Source organism: Genypterus blacodes, unplaced genomic scaffold (assembly GCF_046128005.1).
Source record: "Genypterus blacodes isolate CSIRO-AG114 ecotype Tasmania unplaced genomic scaffold, CSIRO-AGI_Gbla_v1 ptg000061l_1, whole genome shotgun sequence".
NCBI lineage: Eukaryota > Metazoa > Chordata > Actinopteri > Ophidiiformes > Ophidiidae > Genypterus > Genypterus blacodes.
In genome coordinates, this window is record NW_027466873.1 from 3,332,535 (window position 1) to 3,357,960 (window position 25,426).

The 25,426-nt window shown below is 42.4% G+C and overlaps 1 protein-coding gene across 9 annotated transcripts; it reads right to left on the bottom strand.

Moving 5' to 3' along the window:
* Positions 1-1,230: 1,230 nt before the first annotated feature.
* On the bottom strand, positions 1,231-24,874 carry aak1a (AP2 associated kinase 1a). 9 transcript variants are annotated; one of them, XM_076154079.1, is made up of 20 exons: positions 24,815-24,874; positions 20,894-21,168; positions 16,999-17,117; positions 16,424-16,532; positions 15,801-15,943; positions 15,565-15,686; positions 15,390-15,471; positions 15,170-15,302; positions 14,793-14,896; positions 14,326-14,405; positions 14,080-14,243; positions 13,496-13,689; positions 12,773-12,991; positions 12,186-12,373; positions 11,692-11,885; positions 11,535-11,603; positions 9,193-9,288; positions 8,565-8,741; positions 8,153-8,242; positions 1,231-3,582 (listed from the first exon to the last, which is right to left on the bottom strand). In XM_076154079.1, exons 2-20 carry the CDS (start codon positions 21,051-21,053, stop codon positions 2,699-2,701), a joined length of 3,327 nt encoding a protein of 1,108 aa, XP_076010194.1. In that variant the 5' UTR covers positions 21,054-21,168; positions 24,815-24,874; the 3' UTR covers positions 1,231-2,698. The 9 variants fall into 9 exon arrangements, with proteins under 9 accessions (XP_076010194.1, XP_076010195.1, XP_076010199.1 ...); XM_076154080.1 differs by lacking the exon at positions 24,815-24,874 and having other exon boundaries at positions 9,193-9,285; positions 20,894-21,662; XM_076154087.1 differs by lacking the exons at positions 1,231-3,582; positions 24,815-24,874 and adding an exon at positions 5,678-7,500 and having other exon boundaries at positions 20,894-21,662.
* Between the last annotated feature and the right edge of the window lie 552 nt (positions 24,875-25,426).

The following is a 25,426-nucleotide window of genomic DNA, read 5'->3' on the forward strand; positions in this document are numbered from 1 at the left end:
GATGCTATTGTGCTATTAAAAACCCGAAATATGTTTGGTTGGAACATTCTACAAAATGACAAAACAAGGAACATGAATTTCAGGTCATCTTTCCCCCCAAGTTTAAAAAAACTTGGGGGGAATCTTATCAAATTTTTTATTTTTTTGGCCGTCCCATGTCTTGGCCTAGGAAAGAGACAAAATGCTAGAAATTCATACACAACATCCACAGGACATTAGGATCCCTTAGTGCAAGTTTGGATTAATTTCATCAATTTGGAAAATAAAAATAAAAAGTCCATGTTGGGCAAGGAAGGAGCTAGAGAGCTGACATTTCCCATACAGCCTCTGGAGGGCGCCAGAATCCATTGGTGTGAGTTTGGAGAAAATTACAATTTTTGTTTAACTTTTGACATCGACTGTTTTAACTGGACATTGTAATTTATTATTGATATTCCTGAGTACACACTAATACAAAAGCATGTTTGTTGAATTGCTCTGAAAACAACCCTATATCAATGTCCAAATGTGAAAGTTTAACATTGAAATTCTACAAAACCATACAGGAAAAGTATTTCATTTTATTTGTGTTTGTGTGTAGTCAGAGGTGTCCCGAACACAACCATACTGTATGTCCTTCCCATTAAATATAGGGAAATATAATTTAGCATACCCTCAAATTGCGGACCCTAAGCCATTACAGAATCAAGCGGTTTGATTGTTGAGCTGAAAGTTTTGAACGCGTTCACAGAGATAAATACTTTACCTAATACTTTTAATGTGGTTAAGATTAATAAGTGAATCAATTGGAAGCGGTTTCCAACCAATTTGTCCTAAGTGATGGGCTTTGTGTTTACACTTAGATCACAGATTGCACCTTTAATTTCAAATACAATGTATGAATCACTGAAAAGGAAATCAGCCTGTTTCCCCATCAGGCTGCTTGTAAATGACTCCAAAAACATTTAATTTGAGTTACATTCATTTAATACGACTTACATCATGGTTTTCAAAAGCAAGCTGTGCAGCGTTATGCTGTGCATGATATTTCGAGTGTGTTTTCTTTTCATTTTCAGCATCAGCAGCTGTCGAATGTTCCACAGATTTCCTATAAGCTACAACACTGGTCCAAATACACTTTTGTATAAACCCCATACAGCCGTGTTACAATCTAAACATTCTTAGAGAAACCCTGACTCTTTGTCAGCGACTATGTGCAACCTTCATTTGTACAAGTTGGGTAAGAAAATCTAGCATTTATAAAAGATTGTACACTTCAAAAAGAAAAGTGTTTTTACATTGCAACAGAAGAAAACACGAGTCCACTTTGGATTGAAGCACATTGGATCCCCTTTCTTAAATGTGCCACAGCGGGAAACCAACAAGAGCTCCAAGAGTTGACAAAGCATGAGGCAATTAAATATTTTCCATATGGTTATGGAAACAAAGATCAGTTCCAAAGGAATGACACTAACTAACCAATCACCTGTCAAAGACTCACTTAATGGATGTCGTAACAATCCCTGACTGGAAACATGAATAACTGCTGGAGCTACAGTGCATATTCATACGGCAGAGCACAAAGTAAAGTTGTACATGATCGTACAAAAGTATTTGGTATTGATTGAAAGTGCAAGAAAATGGAGTTCATGCAGCCGTGTGCTAGAAAGGCAAAGAAATCAGCACAAGTTACAGGATGGATGCTGTTTGGTGAAGTATGAGTATAAGGCTTAAGGGATAATGTCCCATCAAATGCAGAAATCAAACAAGAACAGTGAATATTCTGAGCTGCATGTATCAAAACGACTACCATATTGTATTTTCTATTCTTCGCATTGATATAGGTTTTCGTACATTGCATGGAATAAACAGATATCCCATTTTTTTAATCAGATACAGGACAGTGACCAAACATGACAACAAATGCAAACAAGTTTGGAATGAAACAAGAACAAAAGGTTTCATACCGTCGAGCGTAATCATTGAAATGTCTATGCATCATTATCCAGCATGGGCTTAGCATCAGTCTGAAGCGTGACAGTACTACTGAGAGTGAAAGGTGTTCTCAACTTAACAACACAACAAAAAGGACCAGAAACCACTTTTGTCTTGGAGAACATGATTACAATCCAGGTTCCACACAGTCACAAGAATGTCACAACACTACAGAAGAGTGCCAGAAGTGTGTTTTCTTTTTTGTTGTTGCGTTCAAGCATTGGTGAACCTGTCTCAATCTGTGTCTTTGCCTTACTGAGGAGTAACACATGTACATGGGAGGACTTAACAGTGCAGATGGTAGTTTCACAGTAAAGCTCAAATGTACAGGACAAAGGTCCCTCACTGATCACCGGTGTTTTAGTGTTGACAAGAAACTGTAACTGAGGTAGGCAAGGAAACAATCCACTACTTGATCATCTCATCCTCTGTGTGTGCGTACTACAAGATGGAGGGGGATTCTAGAAACCAAGGACATGACAGGACAAAGTCAAATACAGCTGGGAGTCTGGGAGTGATGAGCACTTTTCCTACTGTAATGCAGCATTCAAGTGTTGATCTTGTATTTATCAGAACTACTTTGAGGCCGGTTATGAGATCCATGCAGGCCTGCGGTCCAGCCGTGACGCTGGTGACAGCATGCAGTATGCCCCGTTATAGTTTGCATAATTTAGTACACACTGCCCTGATCTGTGTGTGTGTTTGTGTGTGTGTGTTTGTGCCTTCAGGGCTTTTCTTGTGGGGCCTTAAGGTGAAAGGGTGCAGAGACAAAGGGGTCTACAGCGCTCACATCTGAGGTCCATAAGTGAAGAGGTCCCACAGGGACTGAACCCACAGCGGCCTGCCGGCTCACGTTCGACACGACTCTGTGAGCGGCTACAGGCTGCTGAGGTAAATGTCCCTCAAAGTGGCGGGAGTATTTGGCCAGAGCTTGTGGGCGGAAAGGTTGCGGGGGGACTTGTCCCAAGACACCTTGCTCAGGGTTCACAGTATGAACTACAGTTGCGTGAGTGTATGAGGTCATGGGCTGAGGCGGCGCATTGGCGACTCCCGTAGACTCCCTTCTTTTCCCAAAGGGAGCCTGGAGGAAGACGTCGAGCTGCTGCTGGGCTGTGAGCGGGGCGCGGGGGAAAGGAGCGTTGGCGAATACGTCACCTGCATCCTCTTGTGAATTCCGAAAGGGGGCTTTTAAGAAGACATCTGCCATCACCTCGGCCCCCTTTGCTGGCTCGTGTACCTGCTGCGAGTGATTCTGAGCAAAGGTGCTTGGAGTAGGTTGATGGAGGGTAGAAGATGGTTGTAAAGCTAATGTGCTAGTAGAGTGCAGCGATGGGTGGAGATCTAACTCAGGTCCTTGTTCTTCTTCATCGTCAGAGTCTAGTAGTAGAGGTCTGGATCCACTGCTGTCGAGGGCAACGTGGCTCTCAATGTCTTCTCCGTCCTGCTGCTTTTCCATTTGTGCTTCTTCTTCCTCCTCATCTTCATCCTCCTCTTCCTCTTCCTCACTGGAGTGCACACAGCCCTCAACTGCTTGAGAATCTTCTTCCAAAGGTTCCGGCTCTTGTCCCTCACCCAGTGCAGAGTAGCCGTTGCTCTCGCCGATCGGTTCTGTAAGAGAGAGCAGAGAGACGGCTCAGAAATTAATATAAACAAATTCAGCAATTCAACACCCAAAGAAGAAACTATGGCCCTACCTGAATCCCTACCGTCTGAGGTCCAGATGCCAGTTTAACTACCGCACCATCAAACCCCATCCATAGACATAACATGTGACCCATGGATCATCAACAAGTGACAACTTAAGAATCAGCAAGAACGATGCAGCACTGAGCAGCCAGCACAGAACCACCACAGCAAGACATGACGACAGGTTCTACTCTGAACAACAACACAGCTGGACCACGTCAACAGAAAAGAACCTTGTTTCCACAAATGTAACCCGAGCACAGCTACAGCATCCTCTCAGCGCATTCAACTCAACCATTGGCTAAAGCAACACATGGTGTGCTTTGAGTCAAACGGAAAAGGGGGAAATAATGACAGACTGGATTGTGTTGATTGAAAAGGAGCTCAGAGGGTGCGAGTAGGTCTGTGGAAACAAGGAGGAACAGCCTTTACAGCAAAAGGAAGGAGCAGGTAAGGACAGACAAGCAGAGACAGAACAGTCTTACCTCAGCAGTGTTGACAGCAGCGGTTAACTGGGAGTTCTTGGGAAGATGTTAGTTGCAGCTTTAAAGGAAAACGCCTTTTCACCTCTCGCCTAATCTTCCCTCCCATAGTAGTCAGGTTTTGTGATTTGAGTGATTTTCTTTAACTGAGACTACTTGCGATGCTGACTACCATGACAGCAAACAGTGGCACTGCTCCTGTAGCTCAACAGTCTGTGTTTAGATCTCAGTCAGTTTGAAGTAAAAGACACCTGAACAAGCAACACAAACTGAGACGCACAATCATTTATCCTAATTCTGATATTTCCTGGATAGAAATATTCATTAGGGCACAGGTGCTGATTTGTTGGCCCCAGACCTTCATACTGTATACAACACTGCATCATAGATTGGTTGATCTTCAGGGGCCCTCACTTCAGATTACACCATGAGAAGAAGCGTTTCACACACACTGTCATAAAAGCAACTGGTTCCATATCTCCTCAGTGTAAACAATCCAATAATCTGACCCAAAAAGACCAAAAACACCGTTTACATTCACACTTATTTGCTTTATTCAGCCTCTTTTTGAACTATTTGTCTTTAATTCATAAAAATAGAAGTACACACTCTATAATGTTCCAGCTTTGACATATGGACACAAACTGCCTTACTGTCAAACATTTTGATATAACCATGGTAACTATACCTGCCATCATTTCAACCCAGCCATCACAACAAGTACATCAGTTTGACACAGCAACAGGTTAAACTCTACAGGCAAGGCAAGAACTCTACAGGATACAGCACGGTAGTGCTATAGTTACATGAAGCGTTACTGTAGGTTTGCATAGGTTAGCCACAAATAAATGAAAATGACTCAACTGTACAATGTTATGTAGAGAGAAAGGGGAGGGGGAGCATAGTTTGTATTTGCCCACAGCAGTTCTTACAGTACGCTCAAGATCTGTGACTAACCTTCACAATATGTCAAAGAGAATTGTTTGCACCAAAACAGAAATCTATAATACCGTGAATGGCATGTGAGTGGAGATGAAGGGTTTGATTTTGTGCGTTACATTTCCACCCTATCATGATTTTTTGCACATTTCAGTTACTGATACTCAACATCGACATAATCTTAAATGAAGACTTACAGTGTGCCTGTGCACTGTAGCCATCTATTCTCTGTCTAGAAGCAAAGCAAAGCAAAAAAATAACTGCAGATATTTGGTGGAATTTCTACGTGGAGGGTGAAGCAAACCTGGCGTGATCGTAGCAGTCGATCGGTCGTAGCAGTTTGCGATCATGCAAAAAGCCGTTAATGTACAGCGGGTTTCAAGTCACGCAACGTTTACCACTTTACATGAGAGACGGCAGAGATATCAGGAAGTGAGTTCCATCATGGGCTCTGCTGGATGAGAATGGGATCTATCTAACCCAGCCTATAGGGTTTGGCAGCAACTGGGACAGAGTGTTAAAGTCTGAGCCCCAATTAGAGACCTCAGGAGTACTTTCATGTACAGCTGATGATATTTGAAAAGAGAGGTACTACACTTAAGCTCTATGTTTGAAAGAATGAAGCGATAGGACAACAGGGCTTTGGATAAAGGAGGAGGAGGAGGAGGAGGAGGGGGGTGCGGGGGGCAACATCTTTACAGTCTTAATTACAGCTTCATCAATATACACAGATATGTTTCTCTATATGTACCTATGGATTTTACATATGCCATAATAGTGCTAGTCTATACATTCATGATAGAGCACAGCAGTTACACTTCTTCATACCATGATGATGATGACAAAAATGGATTTATCCGACACACAAAGGGGGGGGGGGGGGGGGGGGGGGACATTTCAACAGTGATTTTATGTACAAAGTCGTCTTTCTGAATCCTTTTTTTGTTTTTTTTTCCAGAGTGGATGTCAGATTGACCAAGACGTGGTAGAGCGATAAGGGCCAGATATGATAGAGATGAAGTCATGGGGTGAGGGAGTTCATGTCGAGGCTTTATGTAATAAAGCTTAGAACCTGGACAGAAACAGATGCAATCCACACACTCCTCCCATCAACCAATGCTGCTTAATGTCATTTAGCTGGCGCAGCTCCAAACACAGAATAATAAAACCTATTCCTTTAACTTTGGCGTAGCTTTTCTCTCCGCTGTGTAAGATCATTCTCTCTCACACACAAACAGAAGCAACCTCAGTCTTTTTTATAAAGAGCAAATGGAAACGTGAATGACCTATATGTTGGACAGGATGTTGACAGTGATGTAATGTTGAGGGGGAAACAACACAGTCAGAAAGATGTAAAAAGTGCTTCTGCTGAAACTGCATCAGCCTTTACTGTATGAAACAAAGTCATCTTAAATAGAATACCTGCTGCAAACATAGTAACTGACCTACATACTGTGTGTGTGTGTGTGTGTGTAGGAGCAGGTGTGTAGACATAAAAATGTAGAATGGTGCAGAATGTATGTGTGTGCGTTTAAAATGCAGCCAGATTTGCCCAGCGTGGCGGTAAACAAGAGTCAAGACTGCCTTAACACTGATATGATGTCATCAACGCTCAATCCTGATTCACGGGCCCAAACCGGTTCAATCGGTGCTGCCGGCTATCATTGGTTCCACAGTCCCAGTGCGTCTTTGCTTGGTCAACAATGTAACCACCTACAGGATGACTAAACAAATTCCACAGGAAAGTCAAAAGTAATCAATCTACCCAGGAGGACTACACGTTTCATTCTTCATCGGTATTCTATTCAGACTCCTTTAGTCAAATATGAGCATGCCTGAAGGTGACGTCTTTAAATAAAGCTTCAACCCTGAACAAGTACAAAAAAGTTCACACAATGTAGCTGCGATCAAGCAAGTTGTTACATCCACACACACACAACGTAAAAGTAGATCACCATGGCAGCGCACTCAATGGAGGGAATGTTAATGGAGGTATGAGGAAAGCGTGAGGAAGGGCTGTGACGTAGCCAAGACAGAAGCGGACGATATGCTCAGGCGTCAATGAAAGCTTTTTTCACCAGCGTGGGCATGTCAACAGCCAGCAGCTTTATGAAACTAGCTCATCAGGCAACTAGAGATGGAGCCCAGCCCACCGAGGCACGGAAAGTCAACGGTTCCACTGCACCAATCTATGCTGGCTCCTCTGTTTCACTTCATAAGGTGCTCCATTAAGTGCCTCTGCTCTCCTTCCCCCCCCCCCCCCCCCCCCACCCTGTCCCTTTGTTTGGATTGCACTCTGCCCCTTCGACCTCTCCCACCCCCCCCTAGAGGTCGATGAGCTGATCCACCAGCAGAAGGGAGCGGGCCAAGTTGGGGATGCTGGACTCTGAACTGCCACTGTTGCTGCGCGAGTGACCACCTGGAATGTGCCAGAGAGAGAGAGTGAGAGAGAGACAGAGAGAGAGACAGAGACAGATGGACATGGAAGAGCCGAGGGACAGTGAGATTGTGAAAACAAGCAAAGGGATAAGTAATATTAACAGAGACCACATGGGGAGATAAAGGACGCAGAGTTGATGGAGATGAGGTGAAAATCATGATAGAACACAGAGATGTGTGTGAGGAACATGGGCAGAAAGAGAAAGAGAAACAGGCAGAGAGTGAGCGGGGGTCATCTTAACACAGCTGCATCAGTATATGGGGAGAGTGCGGCGGTGCCATTCTAACATGAGGAGGCGTCTGCGCCTTCAAATCTAGCAAGCACTAAGTTAATTACACAGAGCCAAACACCTGAGGGGCAAAACATCCCAGGCAATATGAAATTAGAAACAAAGGAGGGAAACGCTCACAAATGTGAGAGCTTAATGGGATGAAAAGCCTTAATGTGGCAAGCCCACCCATACAAGACGTCTCACATCAGTAGCCACAGAATGAGCCATGGTGACCAGGTGCTTTAATCAGAGGCTATATCATTCAGTTTGGATCGGCAGCCGAGGAAGCTGAGGGCTAGCGGCCGGTGGTTTGGGCTTCAGCAGGTGCGAGTGCTCATCTCAGCGTTCTGCCAGCCTTACCTTGATTCGAGTTTTTGGAGATGAGCACGGGAATGGGGTCAAACTCGTCGCCAGTGCCTTTCTCCCCGCACGACATGAGGAAAGCAGAGTCTGCGGTGAAGGAAGAGCAAGTGAAGGAATGGCGGAAAGGGGAAGATTAATGCAGCCAAAGAGAAGAGCAAAGAGGAAAAAAAAAGGAGGAGTGCAGTCACAGCATTTAAGCCATGCATTTTAATTGGCTGTTAGCGCTTCAGTAAATGAGTCAAGGGTGTGCCGAAGCTCTCATTTAATGTGTTAGCTTTCCATATACACCACGTGTCAGGATGTGTCTCCTCTTTCTCAACAAACTCTCTGCGGCATCTGTGGTCTGTGATGCTCGGTTGGCCTGAGAACACCCAGCTGACACACACTGCAAAAGAGAGAGAGGTCTTACCAGAAGCCGCCTGGCCAGGTTGCAGCTCTTCTAGACAGCATCCAGAGCCAGAGCCAAGAGGGGCAGAGGAGCAGGAGGAGGAGCAGGAGGAAGGGAGAGCAGGGACAGACTGGTTTCCAGCGGGAGTGTGAGATAACAGATCACAGCCCAGCAGAGAGTCCTCCCCAGCATAAGTGTCTGAGACGAGATGGAGCAAAGCCAGAGGGACAAGAGGTCAACGTCAAAACAAGATTGTTAGATTATGTGAGCAGAGAAGAAAAGATTTAGTAAGTATAGAATAGAATAACCGGCATAAAAACATACTTGTGAAGATGCTATTTTGTGTCACACAGCAGAGAAACTTACAGTAGCATAATTAAGATGCATTTGGGGGGATGGGGGGGGGGGGGAATCACTAACTACAACATTCAAGATCACAGTGGGGGGGTTACTTTACTCTTATAATACGAATTATAAGAGTAAAGAGTGAAGTAGCCCATATAATATGTAGTATCAAATGTGAGAAGGTTAGGATGAATTTTGCATCACATAATCAGTTTCCTCAACACCTAACATTGGAATTGGGGCCATTATTGTTCACAGATTCTGCAAGGAAGCATTTGGCGGTTCTGCGGTCCAGGATGCTAACCTGGCATGCTAGCAGAGATGAGCTCAAGTTGGCCCGAAAGTCTTCGAGCCTGAGGGGCTTCCAAACCCGGGATCAGGGAATCCACACAGACGTCTGCTATAGGAGATACACAAACACAAACACATGAATAATAGATACAGCTAATAGAGGGGAGGGGTTAAAGAAGAGAGGGGTCAGGCCTTTTGCTTTCCTCCTTTCATGACCATAACAGTTGAGTCGTATAGACGTATGAGACACGGAAGAGAATATGAGGGACACGTGCAAAGGGAAATGGGAGATTCTAGGGCAAGACAAGGGCTGAAAGCAGACACAGAGCTGGCACCATAGGTCAAGCTCTCTGCTGAAATATGGAAGGGGTCAGTCACAGATAAGAGGTCAAGGAGCGGCCCAGGGGTTACAGGGGACTTTAAGAGGATTCCCAGACAGTAAAAGGGAATAAATAAATGTGACATACTACATTGTGGGGATAAACTAAAGACTACTATGGTTTTTGTGATAATAAGAGTACTGTAGTGGAGATCAACAAATAACCATTTCCAGGTAAACAATCATATTAATGAAGTGTTAAGTTATCAGGTTCTGCCCGGCACAGTGCCACACCATACACTCCAAGAGCAGTTAGTCCAGAGAAATTCCATACATTTAACATTATTATTTTACAAACAAGCAGCAGTAAGGACAAAGCGTCTTCACGATGGACCCTCAGCACCTTTTCCACAGACAAACACTTTGGAGTCATGTCTGCATGAGTACATCAGACAGATGAGCAGAGCATAACCTCTCCTCTCTGCCTGCCAGATCATTCATCACAGGCAAAATCTGAAGACTTCAACCATACCAGCCAACCAAAAAAAAGGCTATCGAGACAGATGAGTACTGATCTGGTTAAGTGCAAATCCAGCTCATGCATGTAATCACAACCTGTGCACTTTTGCAAGTTGCGGTTCATACTTACAGGAAACTGCTATGGGGGAAAGATGGGTGGGGATCTGAGCAAGCAATGTGCGTGCTCAGAAAATGGCACAGCAGATGTGACCTTTAGCCCCCTTCACTATAGGAAAGATGTCAACATTGATGAAAAAGCTTTTGAAAACCTTACAAAATACATAAAGAAATCTTCTCATTAAATCAAATGAGACTGCATGCCATATTCAGAATTCTTCTACGATAAATTGTTTTTTCGGACAGCAATTTTTCCCCAGGTGTGGTCCTTTATCAATCCACTGTCAACAGAGGAATTCTCTCTTATCCCCATGCGGGAAAATTACAATAAGTTCTGCTTTTGTAGAGCCTATCGGAGTGAGTACACAGAGAGAGAGACAGAGAGAGAGAGAGAGAGAGAGAGAGAGAGAGAGAGAGAGAGAGAGAGAGTGTAATAAAGACAGATTAGGATAGAAAGGATTAACCACACCGTGATTATGTAACAGCCTCAACATTTACCCTCTCCGCTCTGGACCTATAGAGCAACTTCACAAATGGCGTTATACAATAAGAAGCTTGCTATAGGACTCAAGGCTAAAATGAGGAGAAGATAAAAGGCCGGTCCGTCATTCTAACAATTGAGTTCCAACCTGAGAGTCTGATGCCTGTTCACAGTGGCACTTTCAAACATGCTCTTCCTGTGCAAAAGGCAATCCAATTAACAAAGGAGAATTTGTCCTTTGCGTTACTAGGCAACAGATCTGCAAACGAGAAAGCGATCTAGCTGTAGCTATGGTGTCTATTCATGGAAAGTGACAAGGAAACACTGTGAAGCTGCTTACTCTGTCTACAAGATAACATGCACAAATAGAAGCCATCGGCAATAAAGAACCTCTGGGATTTCTGATTTTGGAAAACTACCTCAATAAACAAAGCAGTTTACAATATATATTGGTTCAATAGCCAAGACCCTTGAGAGGTCCAAAGAGATGGCTGGTATGGTTTAAACAAGAGATTTACCTGCGCTGTCAGAGAGAGAGGGGACATAAAAGGGGTCTGGGAAGCTAAACAACACTGAGCCAGCACGCAGCGCCACAGCAGAGCTTTATACTTATAAGTGCAACGTGAATACAGGTGGAAGAGAACAAAATAGGGAGCGTGAGAACTGGAAGAAGAAGGCGGGACTATGGGAGATGGAGAGGAAGTAAGCTTATGTTCATGACGATACTATAAAGCCATCAGATAGCAGCATGCTGTATAATTTAATAATAAATGTCCATTTGACTGGCTGTGCAAGACGTAAGCAAAAGTGTTGGAAAAATAAAATACTGTATGTAAAGATAAGAGCCAGTGTATTGCTTGAAGAGAAGAGAACCAATTGAGGAATACATGGCATTTTATGTTATAAGCAAAGCCCTTACCTGGAAAAGCCTGGACCCCTGGAATGGCATTTTCAGTGGCGACTGTGACCTTCTCCTCTGGTGTCACCGCTGTGCACAAATGACAAAACAGCAAGTAGTTTCAGGTCACAGATTTACAACTGCAGGTATAAATATGCAGTGAATGCAGTAGTCTTACTCTCAACTAGCTTTGCAAAGTCTTTGTTTAAAAGCTCCTCTGCTGTCAGTTTGGAGAAGTTATCGTCTCCAAAAGGATTCCAGCTGGGCTGGGCGTTGGTGGCAGGATGGACGGATGGGGTTTCGCCCTCACCTGGCTGATACACACTCTGCTGGGATGAGCATGGGGAGCCAGAGGGAGTGGTGCTGGCTGATCTACAGTACACAAAGTGTAAATATGAGTGCAGAAGGAAATGTGATCATGGGCGTCGGTTTGGTCTGTGGACACTGGCCTACTGACGTACTGATGCATGTAAGAGAGAGTCCACAGAGTTACATTTAGAAACTGAATCAAGTGATTATTTCTAAAATGGATTCTGTGGGCTATAAAAGGCTTGTTTATTCTCCTCTGGGGTTCTGTGGCATGAATGGACTGCCTATTGCCCTTCGCAGCTCACTTAGTGCCATGAATGGACAGTTGATCCTCAGATCACAGAAGGAGTTAGTTCCGCTCACTTGGACTTGTTGAGACCAGCCTCAGCTGCGGCGGCCTGAAGTAGCAGTGTGGACTTGCTGACTGGGACCCCAAACACAGTACTATGAGTGACATCGCTCAGGATGCGCCTGTGGCAACTTTTAGGGGCCATCTTTGGCGACGAGGGCGGTGTCAAGGAGCCAACTTTCTGGATCCCTCTGCCAGCAATCTGTAGAGGTGAAAATATGAGATAAAGGAGAGATGAGGGAACATGACTTTGAGAAACAAACTAACTCAACAACCACCAACATAAACACAAAAACAAGAAGAAGAAGATGATTCCTTAGAAAATTGATTAGAAATGCCTCCAAACCCACCACACATGAACAGCATCAGATTTGTTACAGGCAAGGAAAGTAAACAATCCCAGGGATGAAATAAGGTAGACACAGATTCACCAGAGTATTTCCAAAATAAATACAGTATCAGGAAGTATGAAAGAAATCTGTTGAAACAAAGTAAACCATTTTGTTGTGGACAATCACAAACAATAAGCATTATTAGAGACAAGCTGGCGCACAACCCTGGCCCAAAGAGCAGCAGAAGGCGGCATGAGGACGGAGGTTACCATGGCCTCTGGATCAGCTGCTGGGCCAACAGCTGCAGACTCGGGGATGGGAGTCAGATGGGGAACTGCTGTTTCAAGGATGGGGGTTATGAACGCTGCAGGACTGGCATGCTGCTGCTGTTGCTTGTGTTGCAGGGTAACGGCTGGAGGAACAGGCTCAGAATTGGATGCCCGAGAAGCTGTGCTCTGCTTCTGGAGGAAGCTCTGTACCCGTTGATGCTGAACAAGAATACCACACAGCCAATCATGAAGAAAACCCAATGCCCCATTTCTCCTTTGCTACCTATTATTTTTCTGCAGTGCAGTGCAGTGGCCTCCCACAGCATCATTTACTTGGGGATTACTTTCTACCTTTTAGACGTCACAATAGAAGTGGATAAAAAGGTGTGAGATACAGAACATAAAATACAGTGTGGAAAGATTCAACGTTGTCAAAATGCACCAACCTGGTCTGCAGAACACAACAACAATGAATTCAGAACTTTTAGCAAAACAAACATAAACCAAAAACAAACTCAAATATGTTCAAAAATAGAACGTTGTTAACTAAGGATTAAATAAACCTTAAAGTAGCTCAATCAACAGATTCCACATGGTCAGAAATGTATGAGCTGTGCAGTTCATCACACACACACACACACACACACACACACACACACACACACACACACACACACACACACACAGCTGCTTTGTTTATTCATTTTCTGCTCAGATGCTCACCTGCTGGTTATTCTGTTGTGGGCTTAAGAACGGTGAGGCTTGCTGCTGTTTCAGAAGGAGCTGCTGATGCTGGGGTGTAGCCTGCGGCTGCATGGCGACATTCTGAGCTGGTTGCACTACAGCTTGGACGGCAGGAGCCTGTTGAGCAGGTTGGACGGTGGTTGCAGCAGTAGGTGGGACGCCGATTCCAACACCTACAAGGGGGAGAAAGGTGAATCAATATAGAAATAAATGAGAAGCCAACACAGCTATTACCTATCAGATTGAGATGGATAAATGTGTCAAAATGCCACCAAAAAGATTTCATCGTATTGCCATGGTTTCACGTTTAACTGATGTTCTGATGCATTCTCGTGCTCCTATAGTTGTCCCTTATTTTTTTATAACATTACGATAATTATTATGCTTATCTCAAACAGAGATGAAGACTAAACAACACTATGCAACAAAGCTAATGGAATTTTACAAGATACAAGATATTTGTTCCACTGATTTCATCATAGTCACCACAAATTAAGACTTGTATTGGCAACTACCACATGATCTGAGTCCTGACATACATTTGAAAATAGAGCATCACATACCGATGGCCTGTGGAGCTCCAGCAGCCATATTAGGCCTCTTGCGTGGGGTGAGGGCCGGCTGGATGGGCAGAATGCCTGATATAGGCTGTGGCTGAGCCTGACCAGCTTTAGGCCGTTGCCTCGGTGCAATTGATGTTTCTGTTGTAGGAACGGGATCTGTCAGCCTAAACCAAGGAAAGGAGATAACACACTAGTCATATCAGACATTCCTGTGTTGGAATAATAAGTAATTTGTTCCTCCCTTACCTGGCTTTGATTTGACTCTTTTTGGCCACTGCTTCACTGGCTCTGATAGGCTCGGAAAGTTTTGCAGGAATAGGTGAATTCTTAAACAGTAAGAAGAAATTGTTTATTAGTACATAAGCACAATTAGTTGAAGAGTTAGGTAAGACAATCTGCAAACTTTGAGCATCTACAAGATTTGTGGCTATGCAGCGAGCGCCTTTATTTTCCAATTCAAGTCTGAAAAGTGCTGAATCAGGTAACAGAGTGCTGACATAGCTACTGTGCCAATACATCTCAAAAGAACCACTAGGAAAGACAGCTAACTAGGAAAAGCTACTTGCCAATAACGCAGTTTTAAAGATTACTGTGTCTTTTTAAAGCAAAAAGACACAAGGCAATAAAGAGAAGGGACTCAAGTGAAAATGTTTTACACCAACAGTGCAGCATATTTTCTTGACATATTCCTGCTCCTCCCCACAGTGACTTACATGTACATTTTGAACGGGACACTCTCGTCGAGCGAGCTTAAAGGCAAAGTAGGATACTTGGTAAACGTCTGGTCTCATTTCAGGGTCAGGTTCCAGCATGTATCCTGGAGGAAACAACATTTAGTTTGAATCAGAGGCAGAAATTCACACCTAACACACACACACACACACACACACACACACACACACACACACACACACACACACACACACACACACACACACACACACACACACACACACACACACACACACACACACACACACACACACACACACACACACACACACACACACACACACACACACACACACACACACACACACACACACACACACACACACACACACACACACACACACACACTGTTACTCACTGATGAGGCAGTGCATGTCCTGGGAGTAACGGGAGTTGTCTGGGATAGTGAAGCTTCCATCACATATTGCCACTTGGCTCTCACCAAAAGGAAGCGTGAAGTAGCACAGCTTATAGAGTAGACAGCCCATGGCCTGCACAGACAACGCTTATTAAATAAACTTGCCACATCAGCACGTACTAATGTGCACATATTTATCACGATCTTACAGTCGTCTCACCCAAATGTCAGCTTTTGTTGTGATGACTTTGCCGCCATAGAGGTTGACCATCTCTGGGGCCCGGTATGACAAAGTAGTGTACCTGGTAATACAGACAGACATACAGTACATGAGCTCCTAAATTGGTTACAAAAAATAAAGAATACATGGCATAATGTCCTAAGAAATGGCTTACTTTTTTATTTCCTCCTCCACGTCTGGCACCCCCTCTGCCTGAGGGTTTTGGAAGCGGTTGGTGGCACTTCCAAAATCACAGAGCACGTAGTGACCCCGGTCATGCAGAAGAATATTTTCCACCTGCATCAGAAAGAGATGAAGCCTCTAATAACTACAACACAAGCTAAACAACATCACAATTTCCCCCCTGCAGTAAAACAGGGTGTATATTTTGGCACATATTGGGAGACCTGCCTTCAGATCTCGATGGACGATCGGAGTCTTGCACTGGTGGAGACGAGAGAGGGCCTCGCACGTGTCGCAGAAGATCTGCAATACTTCAGCCTCAGTGAAGCCGGTCTGTAACCGCTGGTTCATTTGGTTTACCACTTGCCCGCCTAAATGTCACAAAAGGTCAAAATTGAATTTTGAATTACCATACAATCTTTTCTGTTGCATTACTTACCATTATCATTCTAATGTCCAATTAAGGATTTAGAGGCATATTGTCCATTTCCTGTTCAGTTTCCAGTAGTTAACGCTATGCAACATGAACTATGCATTTCACTTTACAACATGCACAATTGTTTTGTTTGTGGCATTCCTTTATATTAGATGGCTTCACATGCATTTTCACTAATGGCAAATCCATTAAAACACAATGGTTAGCAATGGTATGATCATGTTTGAGCTCCATTTTCTCTAAAAATAACAGCATGCTTTCTTTGTATCGATTGAAGCACCAGTTAAAGTTCCATTGCCCCAACAACTATCAGTCAGAAATGTGACAGAGCTTCTCACAGAACAGGATACTGTAAATGGCTGATGGGTAATTCAATAGCGACAGGAATAAGGAATGTGAAGGAGGACAGATGTACCTCGACACAGGTCCATTAAGATGAGCACTTCCCACACATCACCGGCACCGACAGCAGTTATGCTGGAGTCCTGGAAACCAACTATGTTTTTATGGCCCGCGAGGTCCCTCTGTGTAAACAAACAGAGAAAGCCAGCTAAAACAGGATACAATGAGAGCCAAATGAGAGACATAACGTTAAAATAGCACTGGGCTTAATAAACTACATTTTTCAGTCCATCCATGTAAAGATGCTGAGTCCATGCCAAAATACTGGGAGTACTTAGGCTGTCCATCCTGCAACAGTTAAGCCCTCAGGGTGTGGCACCAGTTAAGATTGCAGTTAGGAAATGGAGGTTGAGGTAGTTTGAATTGCAAATGGCCTCTTCCTTGCGTAAGAAAGAAATTGTTTGCAAACCACCGAGTTTCCATCTTTTACTGTGAGGATAACAAACAGGTAATTCTCAGTGTTTTTGTTTGCCTTAAAGATAGCCAGACTGGGAACTCAAAACTAAAGCAATTCATCTTCACAGAAATTGATGCTGATTTGCAATAATTTCACACTCGGCAGTCGCTTCCGCAGTCTTTCCAACTCACCATAATCTGTATCTCCAGTTGGCAAACCTGCAGATCATGTTCATTATTGACATACATCCTCTTGAGTGCACAACGCACTCCTTGGTGAGTCCGAACCAAGAAAACAATGGCAAAACCTCCTGCAAGATGAGAGAGACACAGAGACAGAAGTAGCAGAGAGAGAGAGAGAAGAGAAAGAATCCACATTTATTTCCAGTTTAAACAGCATCAAATATTTAATACAACGGTCACAAAACTCATAACAATAACATAACAAAATGATCTCACCTATAACAGTTTATTAGATCATCATCATTGTGGCAGATCTTTTAAATACTGTTTATCAGATTAGCACAATATTGCAGGCAATTCTTAAGTGTATCAATTATACCACATCAGTTGTTCATATTTTATGGTCCTGTATCACTGTAATCAAAGTACGCTTCTCGTGTACATTTATTATGAAAAGCTAGACTGGTAAGAGGAGCTTGTAACAGCATCACCAGAGTCAGCAGCTGTGACGCAAGAAGTGGAGGAAATGACACAGTGTGCAGGAAGTGTGACTGGATGCATCATCCCACCTTTGGTCACATGGTTCTGACTCAAGAAAACCAAAAGAGTGACGCATCCATCAATGGTAGGAAGTTGCCAAGATTGCTTATGGTACCAATTCTTTACAAATTGAACCTCAGTTATCATAGAATCTTCCTCAGGTGAATCTTCCTCCATCTGTCTCCAAGCCACCCTAATTTCCAGTGTTTGAGTGCGGAGTAGCTCACTTACTCCACATTACTTCTACAACTTATTTGAGTGTGAATGTCTTTCACTTGCTGCCTCAGGACAAACCAGGAAATTCATGTTGTCACTGTCACAAGATGTATAGCTGGCCAACATGAATGACGTAATTCAAACCAGCTAAATGTCTACTGCTATATCAGTAAAGACGTATTTACATTACAGCCAGTGAGAATGGGGGGGGATTTATTCATACTTTTCAAATTTGTAGTGGGCGTTGTTGTTTTTTGGAACTAATAATGAGGTGTATACCGATTTCATTCTTTCTGCATTCTTATCTGTCAGACACAGATACAGACATAGCCTAAGGCGTAAGTCTTTGTCTGTTCGGCCTAAGATCATGTCAAAGTAGCAAAGACTGTAGTGCAAATATTCTGGATTGTGAAATTGTTAAACTGCTCTACACCGGACAATCCGAGTAATCAACACCACATACTCCTGTTCCCCATTTTCTCTTGCTCTCTTTCTGAGTGTGTGCTAATGCCGTGCACTGAGATGACTCACACAGCTGGCATCACTAAGCCAAGGATGAATCCATGTGACTAGTCTGGCTGACGTTAAGGCAGCCTTGGGCAACACAAGCATGAGCCGTACAATGAAAGAATGAATAGAGTACAAGAGGAGTCGGCAACAAAAGTCTGACGTACTTTTTTGAAAATAAATACAATAGGTTCCGGTTACCTTGACAATGACATCAGAGGTGCTTCAGTACTTCGTATGTGACACCATCATCATGATTACACTTAGGTCATCAGCAATGATTCAATGAACTGGAGATTTTACATAGAGGTGCAACAATCTGCAACACTCTGCAGCAACAGACTCAGGACTGGGAGACTAATACATGTTATGACAGAGAGGAGCAAATTATTTAAAAAAATGTGACTCCACTTGGACATTACAGTAGCTTAGACCGTACGCTGCACCAAAATACCATGAATGAACAACTGGTGGAAGCATGTTTCATGAAGATGAGGAATATGTCCTGTGTGAAGCCCCGCTGTGTCAAACTGTCTAATCTGAGGTGAGTAGAGTGTAAGAAATTAGAAGGCTTAGCAGCTTTGTTGACAAACTTCCAGCAAAGGTCTACACTCTACTGAATAACTCCTAAGTATGTCTACAAATAGCCACTGACCCTTAAATGTAACTGTCAAGATCATACCTCTAAAGCTTATGCATAGACACTCGGGACAAATGCACACAACACACACATTTAGGCGTTGTTGTGATAAGCGCAGTGTCCGGTCACAATCAATGTAATGGAACTTACGTAACCATGATCTACTTTGGACAACTACACCATTTACAAACATTGTGATTTGCAAGGTGACATACAACAAAGCGAAGAATACTCACACCACAGTCTCATCTATTGAGCACAGTTTAGGAAAGACTATCCAGCATTATCGTCTGAAATGTTATACATAGATCAGGGAATCAACACACCCACTCCGCAGTGTAGTTTAACACCTGGACATATCCTTTGTTAAAATGCTACACGTGCGGCTCCTGAAAGACCCGATGTTACAGGTAGCAAATCTATATGGACAAAAGAGAATCACTGCAGACTATTGAGTTAAGAACTAATCCTAATCCTTTCAAATAATTAACACAAAACATGAATCCCCAGGCCTTTATTGCGGTTTGTCGTGTTGTGAAAGCTGTGTCCCGTGCCAAAAGGTGACAAAAGAACAGCGCTAACAACAGAACAGAGAGGGAAAAATACACCGGCAGATGGAAAGATAGGTCTCAGACATCGACCCAAACCATCTGAAATAAATAGATCCAGACACATCAGCGTGGTAAGCAGCGGGTCCACAGCCAAGGCAACAAAGAAGGCTGATAGCAAAACATTTAATTTACCATTTTGTGAGTAAGTCAGGTTAACAAGGCTGAGTGATTTGCATTCTCCCCTATGGTGCATCAACTTAACTCATCTTACATCAAGACAAAGGTTTTACCAGAACTGATACGGAAATGATTGCTATGCTGCTTTCGCTGGTGTGGGAGTAGGCATGAAAAGAACAAATTCCATGATGACTAGGTGGATGGCGAACAGCTACCCCATTCATAAACAAACGGTTTGGCAAAACAGATGCGTCCTATCCTTGCTCCTAATGAATTAATCAGTCTTTGTCCATCTATTATTTAGTAATAGGCCTGGCTACTTCACAAGGCAAGGCGGACTCTCATGGCAGAGACAGACAACCACCAGTAACCTGTTACGCCATTACAAAGAATGTACGATGATGTTCAAGTTCAAAGCCCAAATTGGTACTCGGTTCCATTTAAAAAAATCTATCTGGGATCACCTGAGATTTTCCAAAAGTTAACCAAAAATCTAGAGTGCATCAAAATGGAAAAGTGAGCGCTCCAGTCTGGAATGTTAGATGGTTTGAATTGTCTAGCAGTCATGTAATAGTATACAGCATTAGACCCTCACAATATCTTCCTCCAGCTGACAAAAGAAAACTGCAAATTAACTCCTCATCCGAACTTCTGAAATGTATTTTCGACAAATTATCACTCTGTTAGTAAAGACAGATGAGTCAGCTATAGGGAAGGTTAAACATCTTGTTCTAGCTGCATGTGGCTCTAAGCCTTGAGGTGAGGAGTACAGTAATGCAGGGGGGGCGGGGGGATAACACCTATGCAGTGTTGGAATCTGACTGTGAGGTAATTCACACAGTCACACGCCCTCTGACACACTTTACACTGCTGGTTTTAGAATCCTCTAGTCAACATGACACACAAATCAATCAAATCAAGCCAAACCCAGAAGAAGGTATGAAGATAAAAAGCATATATATATATATATATGAATAAATATGACAAATGGCATCATGTAACTGTGTAAAGGCTTTTTCTCATTAAGGCTGGACACTGATTAGATCAATACAGTTTTTGAATCAATAAAGTATGGAAAAGTTGGTATCCTTCAAATAGTATAAGGATACCAACAGAACCAGGTCTGTATAACAGAACCAGGCCAAAACTCCTCCAAAACTAGGCCTGCTTAGTCTCCTGACCACCTTCATAACATTGGGAGATAGAAACATGTTTGCTCAGACATCTTATTCAAACATATTGTGTGATAAATAGACATTTACAGTTTACGAACCTTCGGCGACTATTTCCTCGACGGTCACTTGATACCGCCCAATGGTGAAGACCCGTCCGATGAAGCTGCCGCCACCGCCGGAACCACCGCTTCCTCCACCGGCTCCGGAACCAGGCCCAGAGCTCACCAACTCCCGGCGAGAATCGAAGAATTTCTTCATCTCTCCAATGTTAACCCAAGGCCCAGTCGATTCCTATTGTGTTAGCTTCACAGCGACGATTGATCGTGGGCGGAATCGGTCCTCGCTGGTTGTGGTGTCCGTGCTACAGCTTTAGCTTAATTTGTGAATAATTGAATGAACACAGCTAACGTTAGCCAGCTTCCAGCCAATTGCTAGCTAACTAGCTGATCCTCATAACAAACAATGTTACCCCGGCGGTTCTCTCGCTAACTCATGATTTTCTGAAAGACGAACAAGACGAGTTGAATGATATCACGAGCCAGTCGGTGAGGCTGGGAAACACTAGTTAGCTGTTAGCTCACTCAGCTAGTTAGCAGCCCAGCTACGTGCGTTGACAGCTGTCAGGTGATAGTCTTGCAGCCAGGTAGTTCCTCAGTGTTCCATGTAGCTTATTATACATTGCCACAGCTTTCTTCTACCCGAAATGTTCATTGGTCCACTGACTGCAGTACTGTTCGGTAATGTAGCAAAAATAAGAGCTTTTCGGAGCCTCTGACAACTCCTACAGACAGTAAAAGGTCGGTGAGCTAGTGATTCTAGCTAACGTACAAAGAGTAGATACTTAAGAGGAGTCCCCTCTTCGGAGCCGTCCTGGTGGATATTCTCTGGATTTGATTGGTCAAATGAATTACGACTTCCTGTCAGTCTTACTGTTTTCCCCGCCCACCTAACAAAGTTATCAATCCACGTACATGTAAATGTCCAGAAAATTACACTTTACACTTTTTCTTTATGCTATATTCTAAATGTATACTAGCTATATAACTATAGAGTGAACATCTTGCACAAGCCTTATAGTTCAGTGCATGATTTATTTATCCGTCTGTACAGAGATGAGATAATTGTCATATATGTCCCCTGTTAGCAAATGATCATTTCACTGAATCAGTTCTGGGATGTTGAATATTTTGGATGTTTTTTGTTATGTTATTACTATTATTATTTATTATTACATTCTTTAATATTTACAACCTTGTTGAAATGTCACCATCTGTTTTAAGGTGCAATATTAACATATATTGTGTCTTTATTTGTTTTACTACAGAAAACACATGGCATGTACATAAAATCAACAAAAACAAACACAACCAGCTCACATCAACTGATCCCACCAATCTGAAATATGTAGGATAATTCTAATTTTAAAGATAGAAGATTCTGCTCCTTTATTCTGGTGTTATTGTGATTGAAACAGTGCCTTATTGCATATTATTAGTTGTGTTAGATGTCTTGAGTTTGTTGTAGTATATAATTGTATATCTTCTCTTTTGCTGATTCACTGCAGTGACTCCGACTCTGCTTTTCCCCTTATAAGGGAGAATGATTTCAAAAAGACGATGCAGTGAAATGTTAGGGAAGTATTTCTCTGTTTACAGCTCTGTAACTCCATTGTCAGGGCCCAGAATTTGCCATTCCCCAGAAGAACTATCAATGTGTCTGCCGTGTTGATACACAGTCTATTATTACATTCTAATATCAAGAGCATGGGGATTTCCAATTGACACACAAATCTAAACTATAAAAAATAAATGAACTTCGAAAATATATTAAACCTGTCTAATTTAGTTTGTATTAATCTTTCATTTAACATAGCTATCTGGCAGTCTGAGCAGTCTCCGGTGACCTTGTCTTGGTAAACATGATGTAACCCAAAGGTTTCGAAAGCCTAAGAAGAGGGATCACTTCTTTTCTTATTTTGTTTGTGAATAATTAGTTAGATTTAGTTTGCTTTCATTTATCAGAAGAAACATTGCACCATTTCTCCGTAAGTTAATGTTCCAAAAAGAATGCAAGGAATAAAGTTGTTTTCTGGATCGTCATACAAGTGTAAGTATCTCCCCGCTAGGTGTCACTGTCTCCTAACTAAATGTATTCATCCTTCGACTTCTAATTTCTCAGTAAACCCTGAAGCTTGATTTAAGGTTATCGACATGATTAATATTTTCTGAATACTTCAGAGTTTTATTCATGAGGAATATTCGTACGATTAAGCTTTGATAAACCTTTGACACAAGAGGTTTATTGCAGATAAGCAAATTGATTCAAATTTAAGGTAGGCACTTTCTTTCATTCCCAATTCCTTGGCTGGTACTGCCACCCATAGGGATTGCAGCTGGGGTGATAAATAAAGCACTATTCACAAACAGTGTTTTACAGTTCTAATCTAAGTGGTTTCCATAATTATAACTTCATGAAACAGTTATAGAAACACTGTCTCTGATTTATACCACACTCTTTTGATGATGTATGTATGCATGATTGTTTGTTTACACCGTACAGTACATTTATTCTACCACAGCTAATACCACAGAATCTATGTATCCACACTTTCAGACATGTGGTATTTCACTTTGGTTAAATAATCAAGGCATTAAGCTGTTAAAGCTACAAAGTTGTTAGTGTTCCCGTGATAAATGACACATCTCTTATGCATTCTTTCCTCTGTATTCATATGCTAGATCTTTGCTGACCCATAAGTAAAAGGTAAACATACTTTGTTCTCATTTTGTGTGGTCCCATGAGAACTAAAATAGCTTCTCAATTGGTTTCTGAGTTTAGATAATGTGAAACGGTAGGTCAAAGAAACAAAAATTACGTATAGAATGAATACCAGCAAGCTTTAGAACAAAGTCAAATTGCGCCTGTGGACTAGAGCTGCAGCTATTTGATTGGATATTGGGATCCTTAAATTTGAAGTGGCTTTCTCTAACTGCCGAGTGATTTGTAGTTGACGATGACTATGCAGACTATGACACCTGACAGATCAAAAACATACAGGGGTTAAAAAAGGAAGAAGAAAAAGTGGAAAAATATCCCAGTAACCAGTAACTGCAGACTTTACTTTTTCAGTGTAAAACAGCCCATTCAGCAGTTCAACGCACAGCAACATTTTCTTTATTCTGTGAGATTAAAGGGATACAGTCATGGTATTCACATGTCCAATACTTTATTGCTTTTTATCTACAGTATTCTTTTTAAAACAATTGAAGTGAAAACACAAGATTCATTTCATGCGTAACCTCAACTTCACCCCACTGCCAGCCCTGGAGTTTAGATTGAGAGATTATTCAATGCTATTTTACCTGAGGACCAAACACAGCAAGCTTTGATTGAAACAGATACTGTACTATATTTGAGCTCCTGAGCATTTTAAGAAAAGGACATCTTTCTGTTATTGACTGATCCTGACCTTTCTGTGTCCCAGCAGTTCTCAGCAAGTTTGGAAAATAATCTTTTATTGTCTCTCTATTGGTATTTGGGCATATTGTATTGTTTAAATCGAACCGCTGCTCTTAAGATGTATTTATCTTGGGGGAGGCGAGTGACCTCATAAAATACCAGTGGTTCGGGCAATTCATCTCTGCATAACTCGCCCCTGATGTTAATTTAATGTTTGCCATTGTTTAAAAAGAAAAATATGTTACTTTCATGCATAGATAATCAAAGACACTCCAAACAGTATCCAAGTTCTGATTAGATATTCCATCAAACCTCATGAAAATACGACAAAGCTGTCAAGAGCAGATGTCTGTATACTTTATGTATATATTCTCAATCAAAGCAGCTGTGTTGGTCTTCTGAATTCCAAATAAATTTGTCAATCTTTGTTTTTCTATTTCAGGATTATTTGAAAGTGGACTGTCAGATTCCTTCCTATCCCGCTTGCTTTGGCTTCCTCATGTGCTTTAGAGTAAATAGAATATTAGACTTGTTGAAGATCAGGGAAACAGTGTACTTACAGTGGAGCGCTAAAGTGGCCTCTCTCAGTCCAGTAGCAGACACACACTTCACATCTGGATCTCATCCCCCTGTAAGGCAAAGCCAGTCATCACATACCTGAGCAAACACTCTTGACTTTCTTGGGATTCAGCAATGATGAGGTTCAAACCTTAATTATTGCACCCATTTGTCAGAAGCACACAGATTTCCATATGCGTGTTCCAAACACTGACATGACGTGAAGATTCTGGACTCTGGAAGGCAACCAGGCACATTTTGAATGAAATTTTGGCTTCCGAAGAAATGCCGACACTGTGCAGTGAGGTTAATCTCAAGTATAAAAGGATATTTTTAGAGGAATAAGATGGCTTCTACGTTTTTACAGAGCCTGTGCGTGACATGTTTCATATGATGGAGTTTTAGTAATCGAATTTGTTCACATATTCTGCCAGTTTTTAACCCGCTGACTTTCATCACAGCCCCTGCTCCTTACTGATAATGTAAGAGCAAGAACTCTTTATTCATGGTGGATCACTGACAGAACTGCACATGGATGCTGGGGGCCTTCACCTGCACTTTTGTGTGCTTTCTCAGCGGAATATGCCTTTTTTATCGCCATCTGAGGAAACGGG